Source organism: Halichoeres trimaculatus, unplaced genomic scaffold (genome assembly GCF_033239565.1).
Source record: "Halichoeres trimaculatus isolate MK-OKI-2021-1 unplaced genomic scaffold, fHalTri1.1 fHalTri1_scaffold_12, whole genome shotgun sequence".
NCBI classification, from domain to species: domain Eukaryota; kingdom Metazoa; phylum Chordata; class Actinopteri; order Labriformes; family Labridae; genus Halichoeres; species Halichoeres trimaculatus.
Window position 1 is genome coordinate 35,822,972 of NW_027437190.1, and position 25,991 is coordinate 35,848,962.

At 40.6% G+C, this 25,991-nt stretch overlaps 2 protein-coding genes across 2 annotated transcripts; one reads left to right on the top strand and one right to left on the bottom strand.

Annotated features, from left to right (window-relative positions):
* Positions 1-625: 625 nt before the first annotated feature.
* On the top strand, positions 626-5,360 carry LOC141801253 (uncharacterized). The gene is made up of 6 exons (XM_074684231.1): positions 626-701; positions 2,398-2,542; positions 2,624-2,732; positions 2,812-2,933; positions 5,048-5,156; positions 5,235-5,360. Exons 1-6 carry the CDS (start codon positions 626-628, stop codon positions 5,358-5,360), a joined length of 687 nt encoding a protein of 228 aa, XP_074540332.1.
* An 8,710-nt stretch (positions 5,361-14,070) lies between these two features.
* tmem116 (transmembrane protein 116) lies at positions 14,071-24,784 on the bottom strand (the record flags this gene model as incomplete). The annotated part of the gene is made up of 11 exons (XM_074684110.1): positions 14,071-14,544; positions 17,156-17,235; positions 17,321-17,465; positions 17,545-17,680; positions 17,769-17,852; positions 17,983-18,032; positions 18,175-18,279; positions 20,626-20,757; positions 20,951-21,014; positions 22,577-22,623; positions 24,698-24,784. Coding segments are annotated over 11 exons (1,101 nt in total), but the record flags the coding sequence as incomplete, so codon positions are not given.
* Between the last annotated feature and the right edge of the window lie 1,207 nt (positions 24,785-25,991).

Genomic DNA, 25,991 nt, shown 5'->3' on the forward strand with positions numbered 1-25,991 from the left:
GTCACTGAGTTAACACAAGAGAAGAAGAAAGTAGGCGGCGTACTGTCACAACAAAATCAAACATTTGAAAAAGAAATTGAGAACCTTATTCTTTCATACCCTGAGAAGATAAAAAAACACTCCAGGTAAAAAATTGACACAGGTTTTTATATTTCATACACCAGAGAGTTTGGAAAGAGCCCACAAAACTTTTCTTTTTTTATTTCTGACAGCAGGGATAACATAGTATTTTATATCAAAACAGAAAATGACTCAGAAAAGAGTTGGCAGGAGTTGGTGGTGTTGTAACAGTTTTTTTTTTACTGTTTAATTAGGACTGTTTATAAAATATGAGCTAATATTATCATTTCTTTAAGCTGGGAGGCTGGGTTTACAGGTGATCATGGGAACGACTCCTCAGGTGTTGAATCAGCCTGAATTTGTTTTATTTAGTCGTTATTGATTTTTCTGCCCTCATTTCTCATGTAATCTGGATTTTTCTGTCTTGAAACAGGAGTTATTCATGAACCTGTGTGAGGTGGATGTAAACACTGAGGTCAAACAGGGAGGAGCGTCCGGACTCTGTAAAAGTCCCTGAACGCCTCACTGAGCTGTGACAGTGAAACTCTCCTGAAGAGGATCAAACATGTCGTCCTTCAAAGTTCTGCTCTGTGCCGTGGCTCTGGCTCTGACGGAGATCCCCGTGGACTCCTTTTTTGGAGGTAAGACTTTTGTTTTAATGTCTATGCAGCATGGAAATTATTTCATATGTTATAACTACCATGTGATTAAATAATTATTAAAGTACAGCATGGAAATATTTTCACAGAGCAGAGCTTCCAAATACAAAAATGTTATTAAAAAACTCTGATTTCAAATACACAGTGTTAATTTATTTTATCTTAATTAAATTTGTTTTCATTTGTTTTAATTCAATTTGTTTTAATTTAATTTAATTTAATTTAATTTAATTTAATTTAATTTGATTAAATTAAATTAAATTAAATTAAATTAAATCTAATTAAATTAAATTAAATCAAATTAAATTAAATTAAATTAAATTAAATTTAATTTAATTTAATAATCAAATTAAATTTAACCAGAATTAAACAACTCTGATTTTAAAAGTGTTGATTTAATTTAATATTAAATTCAATTTAAAAATTATATTAAATTAGATTAAATTAATGTAAATTTAATTGAATTAAATTTGATTAATTCAAACTAAATTAATTTAAATTAAATTAATTTAATAATTTAATTAAATTTAATCAGAATTAAACAACTCTTTTTTAAAATGTATAGTGTTCATTTAATTTTATATTTAATTGAACTTAATAATTAAATTAAATTAAATTAAATTAAATTAAATTAAATTAAATTAAATTAAATTAAATTAAATTAAATTAAATTAAATTAAATTAAATTAAATAAACCAATCCTAAACATCACCAAAATTTAAAATCACAATTTGGTCATAACTGTTTTTGCCCAAATTTTTTGCAGAGTTGTATAGCAACAATTTTTGCCAGTTGAGTCTCTTCAAATCATGTTTGGTATTTATTTTTTTAAATTTTACACTTTGTTTTTACGAAAACAGCATTTTTATGACTGGCAACAACTATTGTTGTTTAGTCACCCAGCTTCACACTCGGTCACCTAATTATTACACAGCATTATTAATAATTTTAATAGCAAAAAAAGTTATAACAAACTAATAATATAGTCATAGTAAATAAAACAAAAAAATTTATTAACAGAAAATAATCCTATGAACAAAGATAATTTTTGGGGGGTTAGGGTTACTCAAGAAACTTGAATGATAAAATAATTATGAATATGTTTTGGAGTAAAATCAAAAGAAAAATATAAAAATTGACTCTTTCCAGGACAGTTTGCGTCCACAGTGTCTTCCACTGAGAGGAGCAGGAAGCAGGTGATGTCATGTGACAGGAACCACCTGGAGATTTTTTATTATTGTATGTAGAAGTAACACCTTACTCCTTCCACTAGATGGTGCTAGATAGCTCAGGCTTTTTGGTTTCATCCTGCACATTCCTGCAGAGACAGACTCGATTTTCATATTTTTATTCCTTTTATGAATTTTCTTCTGCCTCCTTGTTTAATATTTTTCTTTCTGTGCAAACTGCAAATTATTCAGTTCTTACCAGGATTTAAAATCCTTTATTTGGGCATGTTAGGCATCCCACTCTTTTCTTTCTTTCTTTTTTTTTTTTTTCAAACATTTTTAAAACTGGTCATCAATTAGTATATATATATATATATATATATATATATATATATATATATATATATATATATATATATATATATATATATATATATATACACACACATATTACTGTTAAAAAAAAAGCCACCACAGTAGTTTGACGTCTTTACGATCTGCTCCAACAGGTGGAACCTCGGACCATAACGCTGAGCTGTCCAAGGCGGAGCTCACGGCGCTCTACAACTCTCCTGTGTTCAAAGCTGAGAAGATGAAGAGGCCCCTGCTGGGAGTTCCCTTCATGCTGGGCCCCTTCAGCCACTCTGGAGTCAGGTGAGCCCTCAAAGCTAAAACCTGAAGATTTCGTCAAAGTGCTCATTTTCTGGTTCTCCTTTATGTATCTTCTTTTGTCAGAGTGACGCTGGCCAACGGCGATCAGTGGCTCATCCATAAAGGAGACAACTACGGCCAATCCTCGCAGACGGTGGTGGTCAACGCTGAGCACATGAGCTCAAAATGGAAGGTGAGATAAGAAACATTTCTATCATAACAGAAACATACACAGAGTCCTCCTCTCTGACCGTGCTCTCCTCTCCTCTCAGGTCGTAGAGAGCAAAAAGTTCGACGGCAGGAAGAGGGTGGCGGACTTCGTGGAGGCCGGCGGCTCTGAGTTCACATGGTGGGACGATAACTGTCACAAGGCATCAGACAACATGATGAACCAGTGATCTTTACTCACAGCTTTTCTGATAGGCTGCTCAAAATAAAGGTTTCACCTAAAAGAAAGGTGTGGTGAGGTTTTCTTCCCCACTGGAGGGCGCTACAGACTTCAGCTCAGCTTAAAGTGAGGACTGACTTTAATCACAGGTGACTCTTCAGCAACATCATTGATCTTTCTTTGTTTTAACCTTTGATCCAGAGTCCAACAGTGGATCTCCCTGATCAAGAAAGACGACTGATGAACTTTTTACAGGAAGTTTGCTGGAAGGGCATCCAGAGGGTCCTTTACTGGGTAAAGATGTTAAGATTACAAGAAGGGAATCCACGAGGCACTATTTTACATTTTCTGTTCTCTCAAGGGAAAAATGGCATCAAGGGAACTTTTTCACACTGAGGGTACTAAAATGGCATCCAGGGGGCGCTCTTTTTGCAGATTATACTTGAAGGAAAGGCATCCAGAGGGATATTTAAAAAAAAAAAAAAAAAAAAAAAAGAATATATAGATGAATTAATGAATAAGCAAATCCTTGTAGAATATAATGAGTAAGACTGACAAGAGAAGCATCCAGAGCTCACTTACTGCTCTGAGCGTTTAGGAAGAGCATCCAGAGGGCTCTGTTTGTGAACAGGTTCCTGGGAGGGCTTCGGACAGCCGACTCTGTTTCTCTTAAAATTTCTTGAGGAGCTGTTGACCCCTGATTTAGGAGTTCCCCTCATGGAAGACGATATGTAAATCATGTTTATATAAATTGATTATTAAATAAAGTGCTCATGGGAAATGGAGTCTTTCTGGGTGAAACCATAGACTGTATAAAACATGGGCGTAGTCTTGCTGATGTCACCCGTCTGTTTCTGAGACAGAAAACGAAGCAGATCAGCTATAGCGGCCATGTTGGTAGTGGCAAGGGCTTCACCTACAGCCATAGGGCGCCTGTCGGTCATGTGACCCTGAACTGTGCCTCTGATTGGGCAAGCTCGCGATCTTAATATCCTCTGAACGGTCGAGTTAGAAATTAATTCACCCCCTGTACAGTGGGAGCTGATACTAAAGTTATCGACTCAGACAGGAGACGTTTTTTGAACCAGGCTGTAAATAGGTTAATTTCTGATTTGAAAACAGCTTTTTTTGGCTGGGTGTGTTTGTGACTTCCTGTACTTCCTGTAGCCAGCCTCAAGAGGATGCTGGAGAAACAGCAGATTTTAGAGCTTCAGCATCGTCTCATATTCTTAGACCAGAGGTTGCTGTAAAACACTACAGATTCTGGCCACAGGTGTCACTGCAGTCAACACCAAACAGATAGTCCTCACTACCCCCTTTGTGACCTGGCTGATGCTAGTGCTGGTTCCAGCCTACCTGATTTAGCTGGGCCAGAGTGAAGCACCAACTACATCAGAGGTTGGGGGCGGGGCTACTGTGACCAACGATCAGCGGTGGAAAACAGACTGTTTCATAAGAAAAGCTGCTGAGTGAGTTTCTCTTTCATAACTTGAACGGAGGAGAAACTAAAGCAGCAGAGGAGACGCTTCTTCACACTGTGGTCGTCTGCAGAAGTGGTCCGGTACAGATCAGTCCAGTTTTGTCTCAGGAAGATATTATTGATCAGTCAGTTTTCAGTATTAATCCTCTGTTATATTGATTTGATGATGGTTGTGTTCAGTGTTTTGTGCTTTAAACTCACAGCAAACACTTTATTACCAGATTTATGATCAGTTTCTGAACGATCCTCCGTGCCTGTCCTCAGCTCGTCTTTTCTCTCATTAAACTCCGTTGTGTTTGTGAAGTTTCATGTGAAGTCTGAGCTGCTGCAGCGTCCAATCAGAGAGTGATATTCCATATGGGGGCGTGTCGTTCAGTGAAAAGACTTCCGCAAAGCCAGCTCTTGTGTTTCCTCGATCATAGCTCCTCCGATCAGTCTCCTCCATCCTCTCTCCTCTCTCCTCTGAGCACAATTATCGCTTTGGGACAGTCTTCAAAGTCGTCGCCCCCTGCTGGCCGTTGAAGAGAGGTTTGAGGCCCGTCTGTAAACTTCCACATCAACAACCAGTTTCCACACTGACTCCTCTGATTCAGTCTGACTCAGTGATGTGTGATTTCTCTAACGGCTGTTTTTCCCTCAGAGTGACTCTGGCTGACGGCGCTCAGTGGCTGGTTCATAAAGGAGACGACTATGGGAAATCCTCCCAGACGGTGGTGACCAGGGCCAGCGACATGAGCTCCGGCTGGGAGGTGAGTCTCTCTGAGTGGATTCAGGAACGGAGGAACCATCAAAAAACAAACAGTCAGACGTGGTTGTGGTCTCTGCAGGTTATTGGGGAACGGGACTTTGAGGGGACGAAGACGGTCGGTGACTTCGTGAAGGTTGGCGGGACAGACTACAGCGTCCTCTTTGACAACTGTCACCACGCCTCAGGTCGCATGATGGAGCAGTGACACGTGGCCTCCTGAGCTGCTGTTTGATTACTCTCTGCTTTATAAACAATAAAGCCTTAAACCAACAGAGAGCGGTGTTTGCTTTTTATTCCTCTGGGTCAGCGGCTTCAGAGGCGGGAACAGCAGAGTATCATCAGCATAACAACAAATTATTTATGTCTTTTCCTTAACGTGTCTGGGCTGTTTTTGTTTAATTTTCATATTGTGGGTTTGATTTTTTCTTTTTTTAGTGTTAAATTAGGACTGTTTATAAAATATGAGCTAATATCATCATTTCTTAAAGCTGGGAGGCGGGGTTTACAGGTGATTATGGAAACGACTCCTCAGGTATTGAATCAGTCTGAACTTGTTTTATTTAGTCAGTATTGATTTTACTGCCCTCATTTCTCATGTAATCTGGATTTTTCCATCTGTAAACAGAAGTTATTCATTAACCTGAGTGAGGTGGATGTAAACAATGAGGTTAAACAGTCCCTGAACGCCTCACTGAGCTGTGACAGTGAAACTCTCCTGAAGAGGATCAAACATGTCGTCCTTCAAAGTTCTGCTCTGTGCCGTGGCTCTGGCTCTGACGGAGATCCCCGTGGACTCCTCCTTTGGAGGTAAGACTTTTATTTTAATGTCCATGCAGCATGGAAATGATTACATATGTTATAACTACCATGTGATTAAATAATTATTTAAGTACGGCATAGAAATATTTCACTGAGCAGAGCTTCCAAATACAAAAATGTTATTAAAAAACTCTGATTTCAAATGTACAGTGTTAATTTATTTAAACTTAATTTAATTTGTTTTAATTTGTTTTAATTCAATTTGTTGTAATTTGTTTTAATCTAATTAAATAATTAAATTGAATTTCAACAGAATTAAACAACTCTGATTTTAAATGTAAAGTGTTAATCTAATTTAATATTAAATTCAATTTAATATTTAATTAAATTTAATTAAATTTAATTCAATTCAATTCAATTTAAATTTAATTATTAATTTAATTAAATTAAATTAAATTTAAGTAAACTAGATTAAATTAAATTAAATTAATAATTAAATTTAATAAATAATTAAATTCAATTTAACCAGAATTAACTAACTCTGATTTTAAATGTATAGTGTTAATTTAATTTAATATTTTATTCAATTTAATGATAAAATAAAATAAAATACAATTGAATAAAATAAAATAAAATAAAATAAAATGAAATTAAATGAAATTAAATTAAATTAAATTAAATTAAATTAAATTAAATTAAATTAAATTAAACTAAATTAAATTAAATTAATAAATTAATCATCCAACCCTAACCATCACTGAAATTTAAAATCACAATATTTTTAACTTAATTGTTTATACCCAATTTTTTAGAGTTGTACAGCAAAAAGTTTCATAAGTTGAGTCTCTCTGAATCATGTTAGGCATTTATTTCTCCAATTTTACACTTTGATTTGAAGAAAACAGCATTTTTATGACTGGCAACAACTATTGTTCTTTAGTCACCCAGCCTCACACTAGGTCACCTAATTACTAATAGCATTATTGATAATTATAAAAGCAAAAAAGTTATAACAAACTAATAATATAGTCATAGTAAATGAAAAATATTGTTAAAAGAAAATAATCCCATGAAAAAAAAAAAAAATAACCCCAAGATCATTTTTTGGGGGTTAGGGTTACTCAAGAAACTTGAATGATTAAATAATTATGAATATGTTTTGGGGTAAAATCAAAAGAAAAATATGAAAATTGACTCTTTCCAGTTCAATTTGCGTCCACAGTGTCTTCCACTGAGAGGAGCAGGAAGCAGGTGATGTCATGTGACAGGAACCACCTGGAAACTACTTTTTATAAACAAAAATCTTTGTCTAAGTTGTCTACTAGCATTTAAGTGGAGAAGTTGCATCAGTAACGTTGAGATATTTTATTATTGTATGTAGAAGTAACACCTTACTCCTTCCACTAGATGGTGCCAGATAGCTCAGGCTTTTTGAATTCATCCTGCACATTCCTGCAGAGACAGACTCTCTTTTCATATTTTTATTCCTTTTATGAATTTTCTTCTGCCTCCCTGTTAATATTTTTGTTTCTGTGCAAACTGCAAATTATTCAGTTCTTACCAGGATTTAAAATCCTGGTAAGATATATACCAGGATATACGCACACACACACACACACACACACACACACACACACACACACACACACACACACACACACACACACACACATTTATATGTATATATATATATATATGTGTGTGTGTGTATATATATATATATATATATATATATATATATATATGTGTGTGTGTGTGTGTGTGTGTGTATATATATATATATATATATATATTTATATACACACACATATTACTGTTAAAAAAAAAGCCACCACAGTAGTTTGACGTCTTTACGATCTGCTCCAACAGGTGGAACCTCGAACCATAACGCTGAGCTGTCCAAGGCGGAGCTCACGGCGCTCTACAACTCTCCTGTGTTCAAAGCTGAGAAGATGAAGAGGCCCCTGCTGGGAGTTCCCTTCATGCTGGGCCCCTTCAGCCACTCTGGAGTCAGGTGAGCCCTCAAAGCTAAAACCTGAAGATTTCGTCAGAGTGCTCATTTGCTGATTCTCTTTTATGTATCTTCTTTTGTCAGAGTGACGCTGGCCAACGGCGATCAGTGGCTCATCCATAAAGGAGACAACTACGGCATATCCTCGCAGACGGTGGTGGTCAACGCTGAGCACATGAGCTCAAAATGGAAGGTGAATTAAGAAACATTTCTATCATAACAGAAAAAGCCCAGAGTCCTCCTCTCTGACTGTAGTCTCCTCTCAGGTCGTAGAGACCAAAGAGTTCGACGGCAGGAAGACGGTGGCGGACTTCGTGGCGGCCGGCGGCTCTGAGTTCACATGGTGGGACGATAACTGTCACAAGGCATCAGACAACATGATGAACCAGTGATCTTTACTCACAGCTTTTATGAAAGGCTGCTCAAAATAAAGGTTTCACCTGAAAGAAAGGTGTGGTGAGGTTTTCTTCCCCACTGGAGGGCGCTACAGACTTCAGCTCAGCTCAAAGGGCATCCAGAGAGTCCTTTACTGGGTAAAGATTACAAGAAGGGAATTCATCAGGCACTGCTTTACATTTTTTTTTCTCTAAAGACAAAAATGTTATTAAGGGAATATTTTCACACTGAAGATACTAAAATGGCATCCAGGGGGCGCTCTTTGGGCACATTATACTTGGAGGAAAGGCATCCAGAGGGACATAAAAAAACAACAACTAAAAATCATTAAAGTAATAAATATAAAATAAAGAAATCCTTGTAGAATAAAATGAGTAAGACTGACAAGAGAAGCATCCAGAGCTCACTTGCTGCTCAAAGCGTTTAGGAAGAGCATCCAGAGGGCTCTGTTTGTGAACAGGTTCCTGAGTTCCCCTCATGGAAGACGATATGTAAATCATGTTTATATAAATTGATTTTTGAATAAAGTGCTCATAGGAAACGTAGTCTTTCTGGGTGAAACCATAGAATGTATAAAACATGGTCGTAGTCTCGCTGATGTCACCCGTCTGTTTCTGAAACAGAAAACGAAGCAGATCAGCTATAGCGGCCATATTGGCAGTGGCAAGGGCTTCACCTACAGCCATAGGGTGCCTGTCGGTCATGTGACCCTGAACTGTGCCTCTGATTGGGCGAGTTGCAATCTTAATATCCTCTGAACGGCAGAGTTAGAAATTAATCCCCCCCCCCGTACAGTGGGAGCTGATACTAAAGTTATCGACTCAGACAGGAGACGTTTTTTGAACCAGGCTGTAAATAGGTTAATTTCTGCTTTGGAAACAGATTTTTTTGTCTTGGTGTGTTTGTTACTTCCTGTACTTTCAGAGACAGCCTCAAGTGGACACTGGAGAAACAGCAGATTTTAACACTTCTGCATCGCCTTATATTCTTAGACCAGAGGTTGCTGTAAAACGCTACAGATTCTGGCCACAGGTGTCACTGCAGTCAACACCAAACAGATAGTCCTCACTTCCCCCTTTGTGACCTGGCTGATGCTGGTGCTGGTTCCAGCCTACACATTGTACCTTGCTAATAAATCCAACGAAGAAGAAAAACGTGACACGAGTCGACCATGGAAAGCTGTTGGTGACACCATTTTTCAAACAAACAGGAAGTTCTCTTCAGGAAGTGGACTGGAGGTTTAAACATGTCAGGGTTTTATGTTGTTGGGTTTTTTTTTATCATTGCTGTCACACAGGAAGTGACCATTCTTTCCACCAATCAGCAGGCTGCAGTGTTTCTAGCTCCACCTTCTGGGGTTGGATCAGTTTAGTCTGACACCCCAACAGAAGGTAACCAGAAAGTGGGACGATACGGGTCGGTGATTTGAAGACCTATCCTGGTTTTAGTCACAGGACGTGTCACAAAATGTGTGCTGAATCGAGTGGAAACGAGGCCAAAGACACCAGGTTTTAAAACACTAAAAAAAAAAAAAAACAGTCTGTGTCTTTAAATAATTTATTTCCTCTGTGTTTTTACGGAGCACACACAGCGGATGAGGAAACAGGAACGTGGAGGGACCCTCAGCTCATCAGGCTCCTGCTCTCGAGGCTTTTCTCACGTTGAATCCTGGAGGGCCACACTTGAGCGTGGGTTTCTGTGACATTTTGTCCAAACATGAGGACGTCAGGCCTCCTGTGAACGATCCCTGCTGCTCGCCGTCAGAGGACAAAGCCTCTCCTCTCGCCCTCAGCGATTGTTCGTCCTCTGCTTCCCTCTGTTGTGACGTGGAGCTCCTCTCCCCTCATCGGGATGTTTGTGAACAAGAACAGACGGGGTTTGTAGGTGTGTAATCGCCTGTGATGGCACGCTGGCAGAGGTTATGTCACCGCACAGACCGTGTCGCACGTTACATAAAAACCGTTACGCAATTTACTCACGGTTTTGAGCGTAAGGGGGTTCACGTTTCTCCACGTGAGGTTCACCCTGAGCCGGGAGTGAAGTCTACACTAAACGTCTGGATCCAGGAGGTCTGACCTGGTTTCTCTTCTCTCCCTCTGTGAATAAACGACGTGTAGAAAAAGAGAAGTGGCTGACATTTCGTTTCACTGATTTCACTGTGATGTGGCGTCCTGCTGTGACGTTGTGAACTTCAGTATTCCTGATAAGTTGAGGTCTGATTCAAGTGGAAAGTCTTTGTTCTGCAGAGGAGGGGGGGGGGACCACATCCCATAATGAGCCGGGGGGGAGGGGGGGGGGGGGGGGAGGGGGGGGGGGGGGGGTGTCTCTCTGTGAATGGAGCCGGGTCATGTGGTGTGAGGGGGTTTCTGCACGGTTTTGTCCCGGCGATGTGAAACGACCACGAGGAGGACGAAGATGAGGAAGAGGAGGAGGAGGAGGAGGAGGAGGAGGAGGAGGAGGAGGACTGACGGTTCTGAGGTCACAGGTTCAGCCCGGTCCAAACCTGAATTTAACGACCTTTAAGAGCGAGGGATCAAAGGTTTTGATCTCTGCTCATAGTTTCTGCTTTTACATGTTGATTGTCACTTTTTGGACACATAGTTAAAGACTGGTGCAGGATGAACTTAGAGGCTTTTATTTTGAAAGGTCAGTTTAGCCTGAGACAGAGTTGTGGATTTTTAGAGGGTGAAAGTTCGAGAGAGTTGAGAAAAGGCTCTGCCAACCCAAGTGGTCTGGTTTAGATCGGTCCAGTTTGGTACGGTCCAACAGTCAACCCTTCTTGGTCGGTGGCGTGTAAGCTGATGCTGATAGCAGCATTAGCTACGTGATAGCATGACATCATAGCAGCGCGACTCAGTGTACCCCGCTAATGAATCCAACGAAGAAGAAAAACACGCCACAGTAAACAGAGAGCAACAATGAAGACATCCAGCAATTCGTCTTCTTTGTGATTGGCATGTGATTATTGACTGAATGTGACTGAAGGATTTCAGATTTATCACGATTAAAAGTTCAGAAACATGGTGGTTCGCCTGTGTTAGACGTCAGTGAGGCAGTTTGTGAGAGTGGAAAGGTGTCAGAGTGATGTTTTTGGTGGAGACAGAGCTCGGTATCATCAGCGTAACAGTTGAATTGAGATCCATGGCTGTGTGTGGTGTGGATTAGTGGGAGAATGCAAAAGATGACCACGAGGAAACCAACCACAGTTTTCTTCTCCTCTAGGGAACAGACCTGACAGAGCTTCACTTTTTACCAATCTGCAGCACGACGTTAATTTAGCCAAATTTAGAGACGATATCAACAAGACAAACAGTTTTTGTTTCAGCTTCATTCTGCTGAAGTTAAACAGTGAAGTCCCTAAAACAGTGTTAACAGTGAAACTGAGACTCACTGGACACAGATCAATGAGCTCGCCTTTGTAAACACATCAGTCTGTTAATTTTGAAGTTGCTAATTAGACTTTAAATGGGTGACAAGCATAGTCAGCTGGTGTAAGCAGTGTTTCTCATCCAACTCTGACATTGCAACTTTTATATTTATCACTTAAAATCTGTTTTAACCTCATTTTTTTGCCATTTTATTTTGCTTTTATGTTATTTTTTCTGCTTTTTAATTGTTTTTTTCTCTCTCCATATATTTAGCTGATTTGTTTCTCTGTAAAGCACTTTGAATTACCTCGCTGATATGTGCTACACAAAAAAAAATCTCATGAATAAGATTTTTTAATGTATTACACTGTAAAAATGAAATTTAAAATATTTTAAAATAGCTGGGCCAAAAAAGTGGCATGCTCAGTACAACAAAACATTATTATCAAGTTTTAAAATTAAATATTATTTATTTATTTAGTTTATCTTTTTATTGTTTTATATTATTGTTATATTATAAATATTTTATCTATTTATGTATTTAATTATTTATTTACTTATTTATATTTCAGTGTTATATTTCAGTGTTATATTATCATTTTTTTTAATTAATTTATTATTTTATTTATTTAGTAATTCTATTTATTTATTATTGTTACCATATTGTTATATTATCATTTTTTTTAATTAATTTATTATTTTATTTATTTAGTAATTCTATTTATTTATTATTGTTACCATATTGTTATATTATAAATAGATCATTATTTATGTTACTTATTTAGCAATTTCGTTTTTGTTGTTTCTCCATTTGACAGTGTAATGGGACTGATTCTTTAAATGGTGAAAAATAGTAGAAATGTCATATAAAATACTCTGATACCAACAGAAATGATAACTACACAATTAAACAAACGTATAAAATGTTGTTTCAACAAGTTCAAAGCTGATTTTAAATTTGAACGTCACACTTACTCTAACTGGTCCCTGTCCCAAATAACGCAGTGCACAGGAAAAAAACCTGTCTGAAGGTGTTTATCACTGTGTTAGAGCTGCATCTGTCGGCCCTCAGCGCCAGCTCAGGTTTTCAGGGGTTTAAATCTTAAGCAGATCACTTTGTTTGTTCTGGGGCTCATACAGAGTCTGTCAGTGTTTGGTGAAACTCTTCTGGATCTTGTTGACGAGCGTGTTTCAGCTTCTCCACACGTCCTGAATTTCTGACTCAGTGTCACAGAAAATCATTTCCTTAATTGCTCTCGTGAGAAAAATGTTTCCTAATTGGGTCAGACTTTCTGACTAATGACAGGAAACTCTGGCAGGCTATTCCTGGAACAATACGGGCCTGTGAGGCCGTACACAGGGGTCAGTTAGCTCCCAGTTAGCTCCCAGTTAGCTCCCAGTTAGCTCCCAGCTGGACCTCTTCCACTGAGAGTCAGACTAAAAGGAAATCACAAATATTAAACTTATCAAATTTAATGTTAACAATTTCAGGAGAGGCCAATTTCATCAAAGGTAACTAAATAAAACAAATTTAATTGAACAAAAATGCCTTTTTTTTCATTTGCCTTAAGAGATCCAACAATCAGTGAAACAGATTTATCTTAGAGTTGATGTTGAGAGGTATTGGTCTCAGTCCTGCTCAGAAAAGCCTGTGCCTGTACCTTTAAATGCTAATGAGCTGTCTGACCACGCCCTCTCATTTGATTCGCCTAAAACTTGATGATTCAGATCCTGAAGTCAATCATTTAATACACTTTCTATTAATCTTATTAAGACGAGTTTAAAGAGGTCGTGTTACACCTTATAGTTTTAACAAATGTTAAATGTTCAAAAACCAGCACTTTAAGTGGGCGGAGTTTCAAGAATTTAGAGAGTGACACAAGACTTGCTCAATGTGTGACATCACAGATTGGTGATCTTTTTAGAAAGAGGATTTAAAATCCAAAATATTCAAAGAAACTTCATTTTCTGACTATCTTAACCATACAATTGCAACTTTGTATCACTGCAGCAGCGGAGGGGGCTTCTTAAGTGCTTAAAGAGACAGCAGCTGAAATGAAACATTTTAACCAGAGTCTGAAATGAGACTACAGACTGAAAATAAAGACTGATGACTGTGTGAAACACCCCCTCTTTAAAGCAGCCAAAGCACGTGGACCCTGCAGGACTCTGTCGGGGAATCCACCGCTAACGAAAACGTTTTACTTTAACGAATGTTTAAAATGTGTCAGCAGTTTCATTCTTCCTGTTTGTAGCTGAAGAGATCAAATTACAGACAGGTTAAAGGTTTTTGTTTGTAAAGTTTCTTTAATATCAAAGCTGAAAAAATGACGTCACACTTGCAGGAAACAGTGCTCAGCCCGGACGCCGACACACTCGGGGTCATGTGATGAAATGAACCTGAGAGACTCGGCGGTGCAGAGGTCGAACAGCAGCGCCTCTCGAATCCTGTTCTGGTTTGTTCTTCCTCTCGCTGTAAACTCCCCCTGCGCCTCCTTCTTCCCTTTTTCACGTCTGAGCGGTTTAAGATCAGACGGGGGAGTCGGTCCCTCACACACACACACCCTGCCGAGGTGTTTTCCCGCTCAGCCACAGTTTGAGTTCAGAGCTTTGTGCGAGTCTTTGCAGCAGAAAACACCTGCTCACTTTCACTTTCACTTTCAGTTTGTGGCTGCTCCACAGCTTCAGCCCACGGTGCGCAGGGTTTGGTAACTTCTCTTCTGTGAGCTCAGCAGCGGCGTCTGAGTGTCCACGTCCCGGGATAAAACCCGTCCTCTGCGGACTCGGCAGGGACGCGCTCGGGTCCAGCCGTAGACCAGACTGTTGAGGAAACCCTGAGAGGCCGAGGTCAGAGCCTGAGGGGAGACAGGAGAGTGTGGATTCACGTAGGCCACATTCAAAACCATTAAGAGATTCATGAAAAGACACATGGATGGAAAAGACACAGAGACTGGAAGAAAAACACCTAGGCGCCCAAAGATGCAAAACGACAACGATCCACATAAGGGGGCAAAAACCAAAGGAGAGAAATCACCAGATGTGCAAAAAGTCTTTACACTGCTAACACAAAGAGAAACGCAAAAAACCCTAATAGGACATTAAAGACATGATGAAATAAGCTCAAACAGATCCCAAACAACCACAAAGAGACACGACCACACTCAACAAACGCGCAGACGAAGAAAAACCACAGAGAGACGACAAAGAAACACAACAAGACAGAAAACAACTACAGAGAGAAACAAACACTTAGAAAGGAGCATAAAACAACAACAGAGAGAATGGAAAAACAGAAACAGACACTAAACAACAACAACAAGAGGAAAAAAACAACTACAGAGACACAAAGTGCAACAACAACCAGGGAAACACAAAACGACCACATAGAGACCCAACAACAAGGGCACTGTAAGCGTGGCTTGAATAAGCTGCCACTTCAATCTCAGCTGCAACTTGTTCCACTAACGAGGCTCAGCTGATTGTCAGAGACGCTGATCCAAGCCAGGCTGATCCAAGCCAGGCTGATCCAAGCCAGGCTGATCCAAGCCAGGCTGATCCAAGCCAGGCTGATCCAAGCCAGGCTGATCCAAGCCAGGCTGATCCAAGCCAGGCTGATCCAAGCCAGGCTGATCCAAGCCAGGCTGATCCAAGCCAGGCTGATCCAAGCCAGGCTGATCCAAGCCAGGCTGATCCAAGCCAGGCTGATCCAAGCCAGGCTGATCCAAGCTGCGGCTAAGCGTACGAGCGGTAGATAAAAAGCCCCGACGTGTCAATTGTCGAAATGACCAAATCATGTCAAAACCGAGAGCGGAGATGTTTCCCTCAGTAGAGAAAAAACTCCTCATGGAGTCGTATGATGACTACAAAGTGAAAATCACATAAAAGGGTGACACGGTGGCAATAATTAAAGCCAGAGACGCTGCTGGTTCAAGAATATCATGCTTATGGGTCAAATCATTTGGTGATGTTTCATCAAACACTGACTAAAACAGCAGAAAAAGACATGTAGATGAGATGTCATTTCATTAGAGATGATTCAGCTGTCAGATGAGATGTGTCAGTGATACAGTGCCCTTTATCTAAATAAGGAGGAAGACACAAAGTTATGTCACCATGTGGAATCACCTTTACATTATAATCATGATCAGAACGGACCGCCGGTAAAGGAGGGTATTTCTATGGAAAATTGTGGCTGTTGTCACCTTTTATATCATAAGACAATTTCTGCCTTTATTCTGTTATATGTTGACTGTACTTTGAGGGAGACAGAAGAAAGAAAATCAATTATTTTCAAATAGTTACCACAAGTGGGATCGAACCCACGCTGCAAGTAAAACATAGATTCCTGTGCGTGTATATCCTACTCTCTAACCACTCGGCCACTGACTTTCCTGTGACAGGGACACACAGTCTACTATCTGACATGTCTTGACTCACGGTTATTCCAGTCTAGTATAACTGGGGCGGTTCACCTGTCAAAGGATCACGCAGGTGTCCTAAAGCGAGCTCAGGGAGGACGGAAACCTCCCGTGGAACTGAAGGACAAAAGCTTGATCTTGATTTTCAGTATGAATACGGACCGTGAAATCGGAGCCTCACGATCCTTCTGACTTTTTGGCTTTTAAGCAGGTGTCAGAAAAGTTACCAAAACGTCTCAGTTTATGTTTACGAACAAGAATATCAAATATTACAGGTATAGATTAATTTAATGTGACACCTGCAGTTCACAAGGCGTCTTTTAGAAGCCGGTCTGACCTTCTCTGAGACGCAGCTAAGGTAAGCCTGACGTTTAGCCTGACCGGGACCAGGCTAGTCGCACTGGCTAATTTACCATGGTTACCAAGCCACGCCAGCCCTAAGCCTCGTTTGTGGAACCCAACTCTCACTAAAGTTAGCGCGGCTAACCCAAATAAGCCAGGCTTTGAGCTAAGCCAGCTTCGTGGAATACCCCCCAACACTAACAAAGGTGGAAAAAACAAAACAGGACAGAACAAAAAGGCTAAAAACAAACACGAGTGAAAAATCAACAAGGACACAAAGAGCAACAACAGAGGGATACGAAACAGAGAAGAAGACATCGAACATTAAAAAAAATGGAGACATAACAACCACAGTATAGAGGAGTTAAAAACACAACACACCCAAGAGACAAAAAAACAAACTCAAAGAAATGAGAAACAACCAGTGACAGACGAACACATCCTCAGGTAGGAGCAGAAAGATCAGCGAGCGAATCACAAAGACGGGAAAGACTGACAGGAAGCTGACAGACGAGCAAGAAGAGCTGGAGTCAAGAAACACAAGTTCACTGCAAAGAGACGCGAGAGGAGCAGAAAACAACCCGAGGAAACACAAACCCAACGACAGCACAAAGAGAGAAAAAATATCTAAACCAAAAATGTAAAAACGACCACAAAGGGTCAAAAACCAAACGGTCTGGACCAGGTGATCCTGAACCTGACTGACCTGTGCGATGAAGAGCACGACCCCGGCCCCGCCCTGACCTCCAGGTGGCCTCTTCACCTGCAGAAACGCCAGAGTCACCGCTGAGGAGACACAGACACACCGTTAGACTCCGCCCCCATCACGCCACAGCCACCCTGACCTCACCCTGACCACACCCTGACAGACCTGGACCCCAACACAGCACGAAGACCAGCGGGTACAGGATCATCCTCACGTCCATCGCCCGGAACGACGCCCTCTGCTGGTTGCCGAGGTAACCGCTCGACGTCACGACTCTTCGGTGGATGTGACGGGCTTTGACAATGAGCACCTGGTTCACCAGAGACAAATAAAACCGTCAGAACGGGGCGCACGTTGAACGCCGTGTCCTCTCCTGACTCGTTACTCACTATGATGCCGAGGAGCGTGATGAAGAAGGTGGCGAGGAAGATGGCGATACGGTAGATGTGCAGAATGTGGCAGATTCTGATTGGCTGGAGCTCCTGGGAGTTGAAATAGAGCGCTCCGGTGTGCATCAGGAGACACCTGGTGTGGTACGGTGCACAGTGAGGGTCAAAACAGAGTCAAACATGAGCTGTTCGTTTACATCGTGTTTGACGCGGCGTTCCCTGACCTGTAGGGCTGGCTGGAGTTGGCGTGACACTGGCTGATGTTCTCCTGTACAGACGCCGGGATCATCAGCATAACGGGGATCAGTCTGCAAACAGACGAGGAGCAGAAAGGGTTAAACACCACGGAAACACGTTCGTTAACGTTTTTAACTCTAACCACGACAGAGAGGATCATAAACTTTATCAAACTTTGAAATCAGCTGAGTCTGCTCTCACCCTGAGAGCGCCGCCGTGGTTTTGTTGGCCGTGCTCACTCTGTTGGAAAACTGAGGGAAAAATCCAGAAAAGAGGTTAAACTCAGAGGACACAGATCCAAACCCCATAGAAAAGACTCTTTATTATATTTTACTCATTAACAAAGGGACACAGACGCCATGTGACGGTTTTCTCTCAGGTGTGAGCTCCTACCTGTACGGAGTATCCACTGAAGCAGCTGTTCAGCCGCTCTCGGACCCCGGCGTACAGGTTCCACATGAAGTTCAGCGTGTAGAGGAAGGAGGCCATGTACAGGACCTGTCAGGACGAAAACAGATCTGGTGTTTGTGTCTCTACGCTCCCTGAACGTAAACACTCTGAAGAGGAGCGGCTCCGCGGCTCAGGACAAAAGATGTGGGTCAGGAATGTTGGTGGTGTTTTTCTGGACTCAGTCTTTACATCCAGGCTCTGGTCTGATGATCTGATTCATCCCAGAATGACCCAGATCAGGGTCCATTCAGGACTGGGTCATGTGGGAACAAATCCACCAAGACTCCAGGGTAGGATCTGCTCTGTTACTTTGGGATGTGAATGCAGAGTCTAGATTTCATGGTACTTTCCAGAAGTCCAGGAACTTTGGGGGATGGGTCCAGTATTTCTCCCTCCATCAACAATAAGATTCAGTGTGATACGGTGAAAGAGAAAATATGGCCGCCCTGTTTGGGTCTTTGTGAAACAGCTTCGGGTGGTGACGGCTTTTTCTCCCTCCAAGAGTCAATGAATTCATCTGCAGTGAAATTCATCTCCATCAAAACCAGCACAGGCTGAGTCTCCTCCATGCTAACAGCTAACAGTCCAGGAACTTTTAGGACACGGTCACACTGGAAAACCGTACCGTGCTTGAGTCCAGTTTGTTTGGTCAGTGTGACCACGAGTGTGCCGTGCTCAGGGAGCGGTAAACATAGAGATTGGCTTCAGTACGGTTCACTTCATGCATAATGTAGCATCCACAGCGTACGATCGCTGCGACCGTTTCTCTTGACAGTCCCTTTAAACAGAGGCGTGGTGTTAGCGCGCTGTGTTGAACCAAAACAAGCTAACATGAGTCCAAAAGTCTCTAAAGTTGTAGCAGGGCTCTCTGTGTCTCATTGTGCTGATTCTGATGAGACGTGCTACATGTAAAGAGGCGCTTCATGATGACGTAGGCGGGCCATGTGTGCGCCTTAAAGTGATCTTCCAGGATGGAACAAGTTGGGTCCTATCACAAGGTTTAGGGCAGAAATTACCCCTACAGCAGTGTTTTTGTGCAGCAGAAGCCCAGAGCGCTCACACCAAACACCCCCTCCCTGCTCCTCTGCAGGTTTCCTCTGCACTCAGACGGGGCCATATTTTACTTGACCAAAAACACAAATAAACGGACTCCCACTGAAAAACTCTGATATGGGTCTGCATTCACGCTTTATTTAGAGAATTTTCAGCACGTTACTTTCACACAAAAACACCGCTAAATAAGGCTAAATAAGTTCTCATCGTGTCTCTTCGTCCTGGCAGACTACCTGCGGTTGTATATATCTGGCACGCCGTGCGCGCTGTGTACGCTGTGGATGGTACGCTGTGGATGGTACGCTGTGGATGGTACGCCGTGGATGGTACGCCGTAGATGGTACGCCGTAGATGGTACGCTGTGGTTGGTACACTGTGGATGGTACGCTGTGGTTGGTACGCTGTGGATCGTAGGCTGTGGATCGTACGCTGTGGATGGTACGCTGTGGATGGTACGCTGTGGATGGTACGCTGTGGATGGTACGCCGTGGATCATATGTTCCCTGAGCACGGCACACCTGCGGTTACACCGACCAAACAAACTGGACTTAAGCACGGTACAGTTTTCCAGAGTGACCGTGTCCTTAAAGCTCCTGGACCCTTTGGTGTAAATGCAGCTCATGTAAAAGTGAGACCATCTCTAGATCCCTTACAAAGTCTCGAAAGCATCGCTGAGACCAAAACTTGACTTGATCTAAAGACCAAACTGTTTTGAAATAACGTCCCGTCCATGATCTTTGAGGTTTTCACCCCGACACACATTATTATGTCAGGAATCCTGAATACTGAACCGTATGGGCACTGGTTTGGACTTCCCCAGGAACAGCAGGATGGAGTTTCCTCCTGTTTAACTTTCCACTGTCGACCGTTTAAAGGTTTTTTTAGAACCAGGTTTAACTCAGTGATTTTACCAAACACTTTCCTCTAAGTGGAAGTTTTATCGTATTTCTGCAGCAAAGACTCTGAAACTTTCTCTTTCAGCTGCTGGTCCTCAGGAGGAAGTTGTGATTTTCCCGCTGGAAGTGGCTCTGCAGGTTTCATGCCACGCTCCACGTGATAGTTCCTGATTTTAGTTTGATGTGAAGGAAACATTCACTGGTTTGTTTTTGTTTGTTGAGCAGAAGGAAACCCCTCACTGTCACCAAACACGAGGGAAACAGCCCAGAAGTTTCCCCAAAACCTTCGATTCTCACAGGAGAAGACTTTAACTTCAGTAAACAGCGAAAAATGGTGAAGTTTCAGTGACCTTTAAAGGAGCAGTCTGCTTTTTTTTCCTCTCACTTTGCGTGTGATATCAGGCTTTCTGTTCCGCACAGACGTAGCGATGACGGGTGGTGTTACCTGCTCCACGGTGTGCAGGTGGAAACAGTGACGGTTCAGGCGGTTGCAGCGCTGCGAGAAGAGGACGGCGCCGATCAGCCAGCAGAGCGCCAGCAGCAGGTCGGACACGCTGAGCAGGAACAGTGGCTGCAGCTACACACAGACATCAAACACACCATCTCAGTTTTGCATACACAGGAACATGAAGTTACAGTTTAGTTTGGCCTGTTTTTTTCTGCTAAGCTTTGGATTAATGATGAAAAACACAAACTCTTAAACTAAACAGGTTTTTACGGTTAATACTGACTCTGCCTCCATCACAGAGCAGAAACTTTGAGGTACTGACCTCTGGTTTGCGTCTGAGTCTCTGTGAGATCACAGAGACGATGATGGAGCCTGAACCCAGAACGCTGAAACAGAGAAATCAGAGCAGGACAGGATGAGAAACATCTCTTTATCAGTAAACCAGCTCATCTAATGACAGATTAAAGAATTAAAAATACTGAACTGAGACACAATGTGGTGACTTCCACTACAGAGTCATATCTGTTCCTAATGCAGTGGTGCCTGAGGTTACTAGATTTGGTCCTTATCTCTCTTGTTTGGAGATTTCTCCAGCTATACTGAATCTTTTAACAACCTCATGTTTTGTAGTTGATGAAATCCACTAATTAAGTTTGAATGCAGAGCACCTCGTCATAGAGAAATCCTGTGACTTAATTCAAAAAACTGCTTCTTATTCCTCCACACATTTTTTGGCGGGCTAATCCTTTCACATATTATCTCAGATTTTCAGTTTTCAATTTTTAAAGTGTTAAGCATGTTCAGGAGGCTTTTGCGTGTACTCTTCATGTTTATAACCCACGTACTTTTTAAAATATTCAGCATTTTCCAAAAAGTTTTGGCCCAATAGAATGAATAAAGATGATCCGTCACCATGGAAACCACACAGCTGATGATGTCATAAAGGTTTAGGCTTAGGGTTCCAAACAGAGGCTATAAAAAGGACTGGAACTAGAGTTTAGGTCTGCCCCATATCACCATGGAAACCTCACAGCTGATGATGTCATAGGGAGGTTCCGAGGTTTTAATTAAGGTTGTGTCTGGAATCACTTTCTCATTCCCTCCTCACCACTCACTACACAGTGAATCAGATGTAGTTGACTCTATAGTTCACTCAATCAGCTAAATTAAAACATTTCAGACACTACTCACTCATTTTCCAGCTGCTGACAGTGACGTATTTACTCTCGCGTCGCTCACGGACAGCTGGGGATTTACAGTTACATCTTTTCTTAAAAACTGCAAAACAGTTTCTGCAACAGCCAATTATAATAGAAACATTTATTACACGTTATTTTTAAATAAATAAACCATATATTTGCGCTGAACTTATGCTGTGTTTAAGAATTACAAGGTCCAGTGAATGCATCACCTGGTGGAACGGTTTAATGGCTCAAAGTTGTGAGACGGGCTCGTCTTAAAGTTAAACAGGGAGCTAAGTTTTATTCTCTGACAGTTTTTAATGTTGTTTCATGCTGTTAGTAATCATTAAACATGTAATCAGCCATTTCTTGTGTTTGAACTCAAATGCATGATGGGATATATTGATAATATAGTGAGCATCGCTAATACACTACTTTTCAAAATGCATTGTGGGATACATTGAGTGGACTATATAGTGAATGACCATGCTCACTCAGATTTCAGACAGCATGACAACATGACGTATTCACTATATAGTGAATAGGGAGTGATTTCAGACAGTCTATGACTGGTGCAGCTACGGTTAGGGCTCAGCATTTCAACTTTCTAACATTTTAACTACTGGACAATTGAACCTCTTCCTGGCCTCTGTGGAGTCTCTTTTTCATATCAAGTCATGTGACTAACTGATCAGCTGTTGATGTTTCAGAGTCCCTCCCTTAAAAACAATACAATGAGCTGATATCTTTGTATGTAAGTCACTGACCTGAGCAGGGCCATGACCAGCTGGATCCACCTGACGGCCTCATACACCTGCAGACACACAGCAGACCCTGGATCAGTTTAACAGAAAGATCAACTCACACTGAAAATACAGCAACAAACTGAGAACACAGAAACAAGTTGGAAAAACAGCAACAAGCTAAAAAAATACAGCAACAAGCTGAACAGGAAGTGAAAACAGTTGAGCCTGAAGGAGTGAATAAAGAGAATATGAACATGTTAACACACACACTGGATTGAAAATAGAAACAGGAGAGAGTAAAGAACAATGAGGGGGAAGTGAACAGAGGAAGCTGAACTTTATATGAAACTGGATGAACAATAAGAAGCTGAGTTCTGGAGATTTTTTTTTGTTTTTATTCTCCAAAACTTTCACATTCAGAGGAATCAGCACAAGCTAACGCCCTATTTCTGAACCTGCAGTTCCTGGAGTGTCCACTAGAGGCTGTCTCCTGCAGTACAGTAACTTTGTGTTATTTCTTTATTCATCAGAGTAGATTCAGGGTTAAAGGAGGATTTAGGGGCGTGGCCTCTTTGATTGATCTCGGCTCGTTGTTTTGAAACGTTGCTTCAGTTGCGTTATTACATTTTCCGTCCGTCTGTTTTCATATTTGTGACTCAAACCTTTGCATTTCTTGTCTGATGTTCGTATAAAACCTTAAAAATGAAGCGGTTTCATGTTTAGAATAGATTGGTACGGTTAAAGCAGTGCGGGGAATAGTTTGGGACTTTCTTCAGACAATCATAAAATCCTCCGTCTGACCGTCACACGGAGCTAAAAGCTGCTACAGATGTCAGAGAGTGAAACTGTCAAATAGAGAAGAAGGTTTGGCACCAAAGAGCTGAGACTGAAACCTGCTGCAGGTTTAAAACCAGCTGCTTGGTTCATCTTATGACTTTCCACAACCTGAGAGAAACTGTTCAGGACTCAAACTACAGACTCATCAAAACCAGAAGCTGCTTTCTTTATTTTCCTCTGAGCTCTTTGTGTTTTCTTTTAAACATGTGTTTGCTTGTTTCTCTAACGTTTCATTTCTTTTTTCCTCAACAAACTCTCAGATTGAACCAAACGTCGTTACATGACGAGTCAAACTGAGCTTCAGCTGCAGGTGGAAAAGCTCAGACAGTAAAGTTTTGGTGAAGCAGCTTCTGTGTGACAGAAACACACCAGCTTCCTTTATATGAGTGAGCAACTTCCTGTTACACTGATCACTAACACGACTACTACTGCTACTGCAAAATAAAGTCTCAATTAGGAGATTAAAAGACAAAACAATGACAGAAAAATCAAAATTCCAACTTGTTGCTGTAAGTCTAAATTAAAAGACATAAGGTTTAATTCTAAAATAAAAAGTCAATATACTTTAAAAAAAAAAAAACTTATCAGACAGGAAGTTACAACTTTGAGACGAGTCAAAATTCGAAATTTTTTATATGAAAAAAAAGGACGAATAAGTCAAAATGATGGCAAAAGTCAAAGTAATAAGATAATAAGTTGGAATTTTGAGACAAAATAAAATAAAAGAAAATAAATGAGAAAAAAAAGGCATAATTATCAGATGAAATGTCGAAATAATAATCTTAACTGTCAACTAAAAGTCAACTAATATAGGTAGTAAAAAAAAAAAAGTCCAAAATTTGGATTTTAGAGTCAGATTTACGAGACAGGAGGTCACAATTTTTTTGAAAAATAAATAAATAAAATAAATAAATAAAATAAATAAATAAATAAAAATAAAATAAATAAAAATAAAATTAAAAATGTAAAAATAAAGAGAAACAGGTGTAATTATAAGATTATAAAAATCAAGACACTAAAAGCCTAAATTATGAGGTTTAAAGTCAAAAACAACAACGCATCACGATAAGTATTAAAAATTGTGACACATGACAAAGTGAAGAGATAAAACAGCATAATTACAAGATCAGAGTCAAATCAAAATATTTAAATAAATTAATTAAAATAACATGTAAAGCGATAAAAAAACTAGCTAAAAAGTCCTGATTTACTCCCTCAAAGCTCTGCTCGGACTTTGAGTTTGTGTTCAGTCCCTGCTGGACTCAGATCAGACCGGTGCTGTGGTGATGAGTGACAGAGTGTTACCTGAGTCCAGTCCTCAGGTGGGGTGGTGTTCCTCGCCGTGCTGTTGGTCAGATCCTGCAGCCTCTGAGCAGAAAACATGATGAAAACTTTCAGAGTAAAATCAAAATATTAAAAATGATGAAAATGTGGATCAGGGCTCAGTCTGGATCAGTCTGGATCAGTCTGGATCAGAGACTGTCTGGTGAACCTGCAGCAGACTGTGGAGGGGTTTTATCCTACAGCTCACACACAGGAGGCTGGATCCAGTCACACTAACCCCGCCCACTTGCACACTGTGACCACGCCCCTTTATGAGCTGGACGAGGAGGCTGACTCCAGACCAGGACCAGGACCTTGTATGGCCTTTTTTAGCGCCACCCTCAGGACTAAATTAACACTGTATCATAGACTTTAAAATGCTCTGCTGCTTTACAAGTTCTCACCTGCTGGTGTGAAGGAGTAACTAAAAGGTTTTTCCTCCCGTCCTGAATCAAACTGAATCTTTGACACATGAAGTAAAAGTTCCCTGTTTGTCCTCCCTGTCCCTGTAGTCTGGACTCTGAGTCTCACCTGGTCCCTGTTCTTCCTGCAGCCGTTAGAGACGTCACCTGTGGCTCATTTACCTTTATCTTTAGACCCAAACAGCACCTGGAGCTCTGTCAGTGTTCAGACTGTTCCTGGCCATATGAGAGTCTGTGCCTCCCTCTGCTGGTCAGTCACTGCGCTGCAGAGCATGACCAGTATCAACCCAGGGACACTTGGAGCTCTGAAGACCCTTCGTTGTTTATTTCTTTAACTTTTTATTTTCTCACCACAGTATCTCAAAAGTTTAAGTAATTTTTTTTTTTTTTTAACAAATTATTCCAGTATTTTTGAGAAACTTTTCAAATTTTAGTCATGATGACGTCTGGCTCTCGTCAGGAAAGAGGACTCTGTGATCCTCCTTTGACCCTTATGGGTAGCTTCAATTTACGACCCATTGAGGTTATTAGAGGACAAAAAAAAAACAAAAAAAAAAAACAAAAAAAAAAACAACAACAGCAACAACAACAACAAGAGAAACTGCTATGATAAATAACAAATTAATCTAATTTTCTACTTTTTCTGCTCATATCTTTCAGTCAACTTCAGTCCTCATCAGAAACACAAAACATTTATTTATTTTTTATCATTCTAAATGCCCATTGGATAACATGATGTCACTGTTTTTATTCTGAAAACTTCTCATAAAATGAGTTGTTTTCCAGAGAATAAAATGGATTTTGATGCATTGGATTTAAAAAAAAAAAAATTTTTTTTTCTTTTTTCTTTCTTT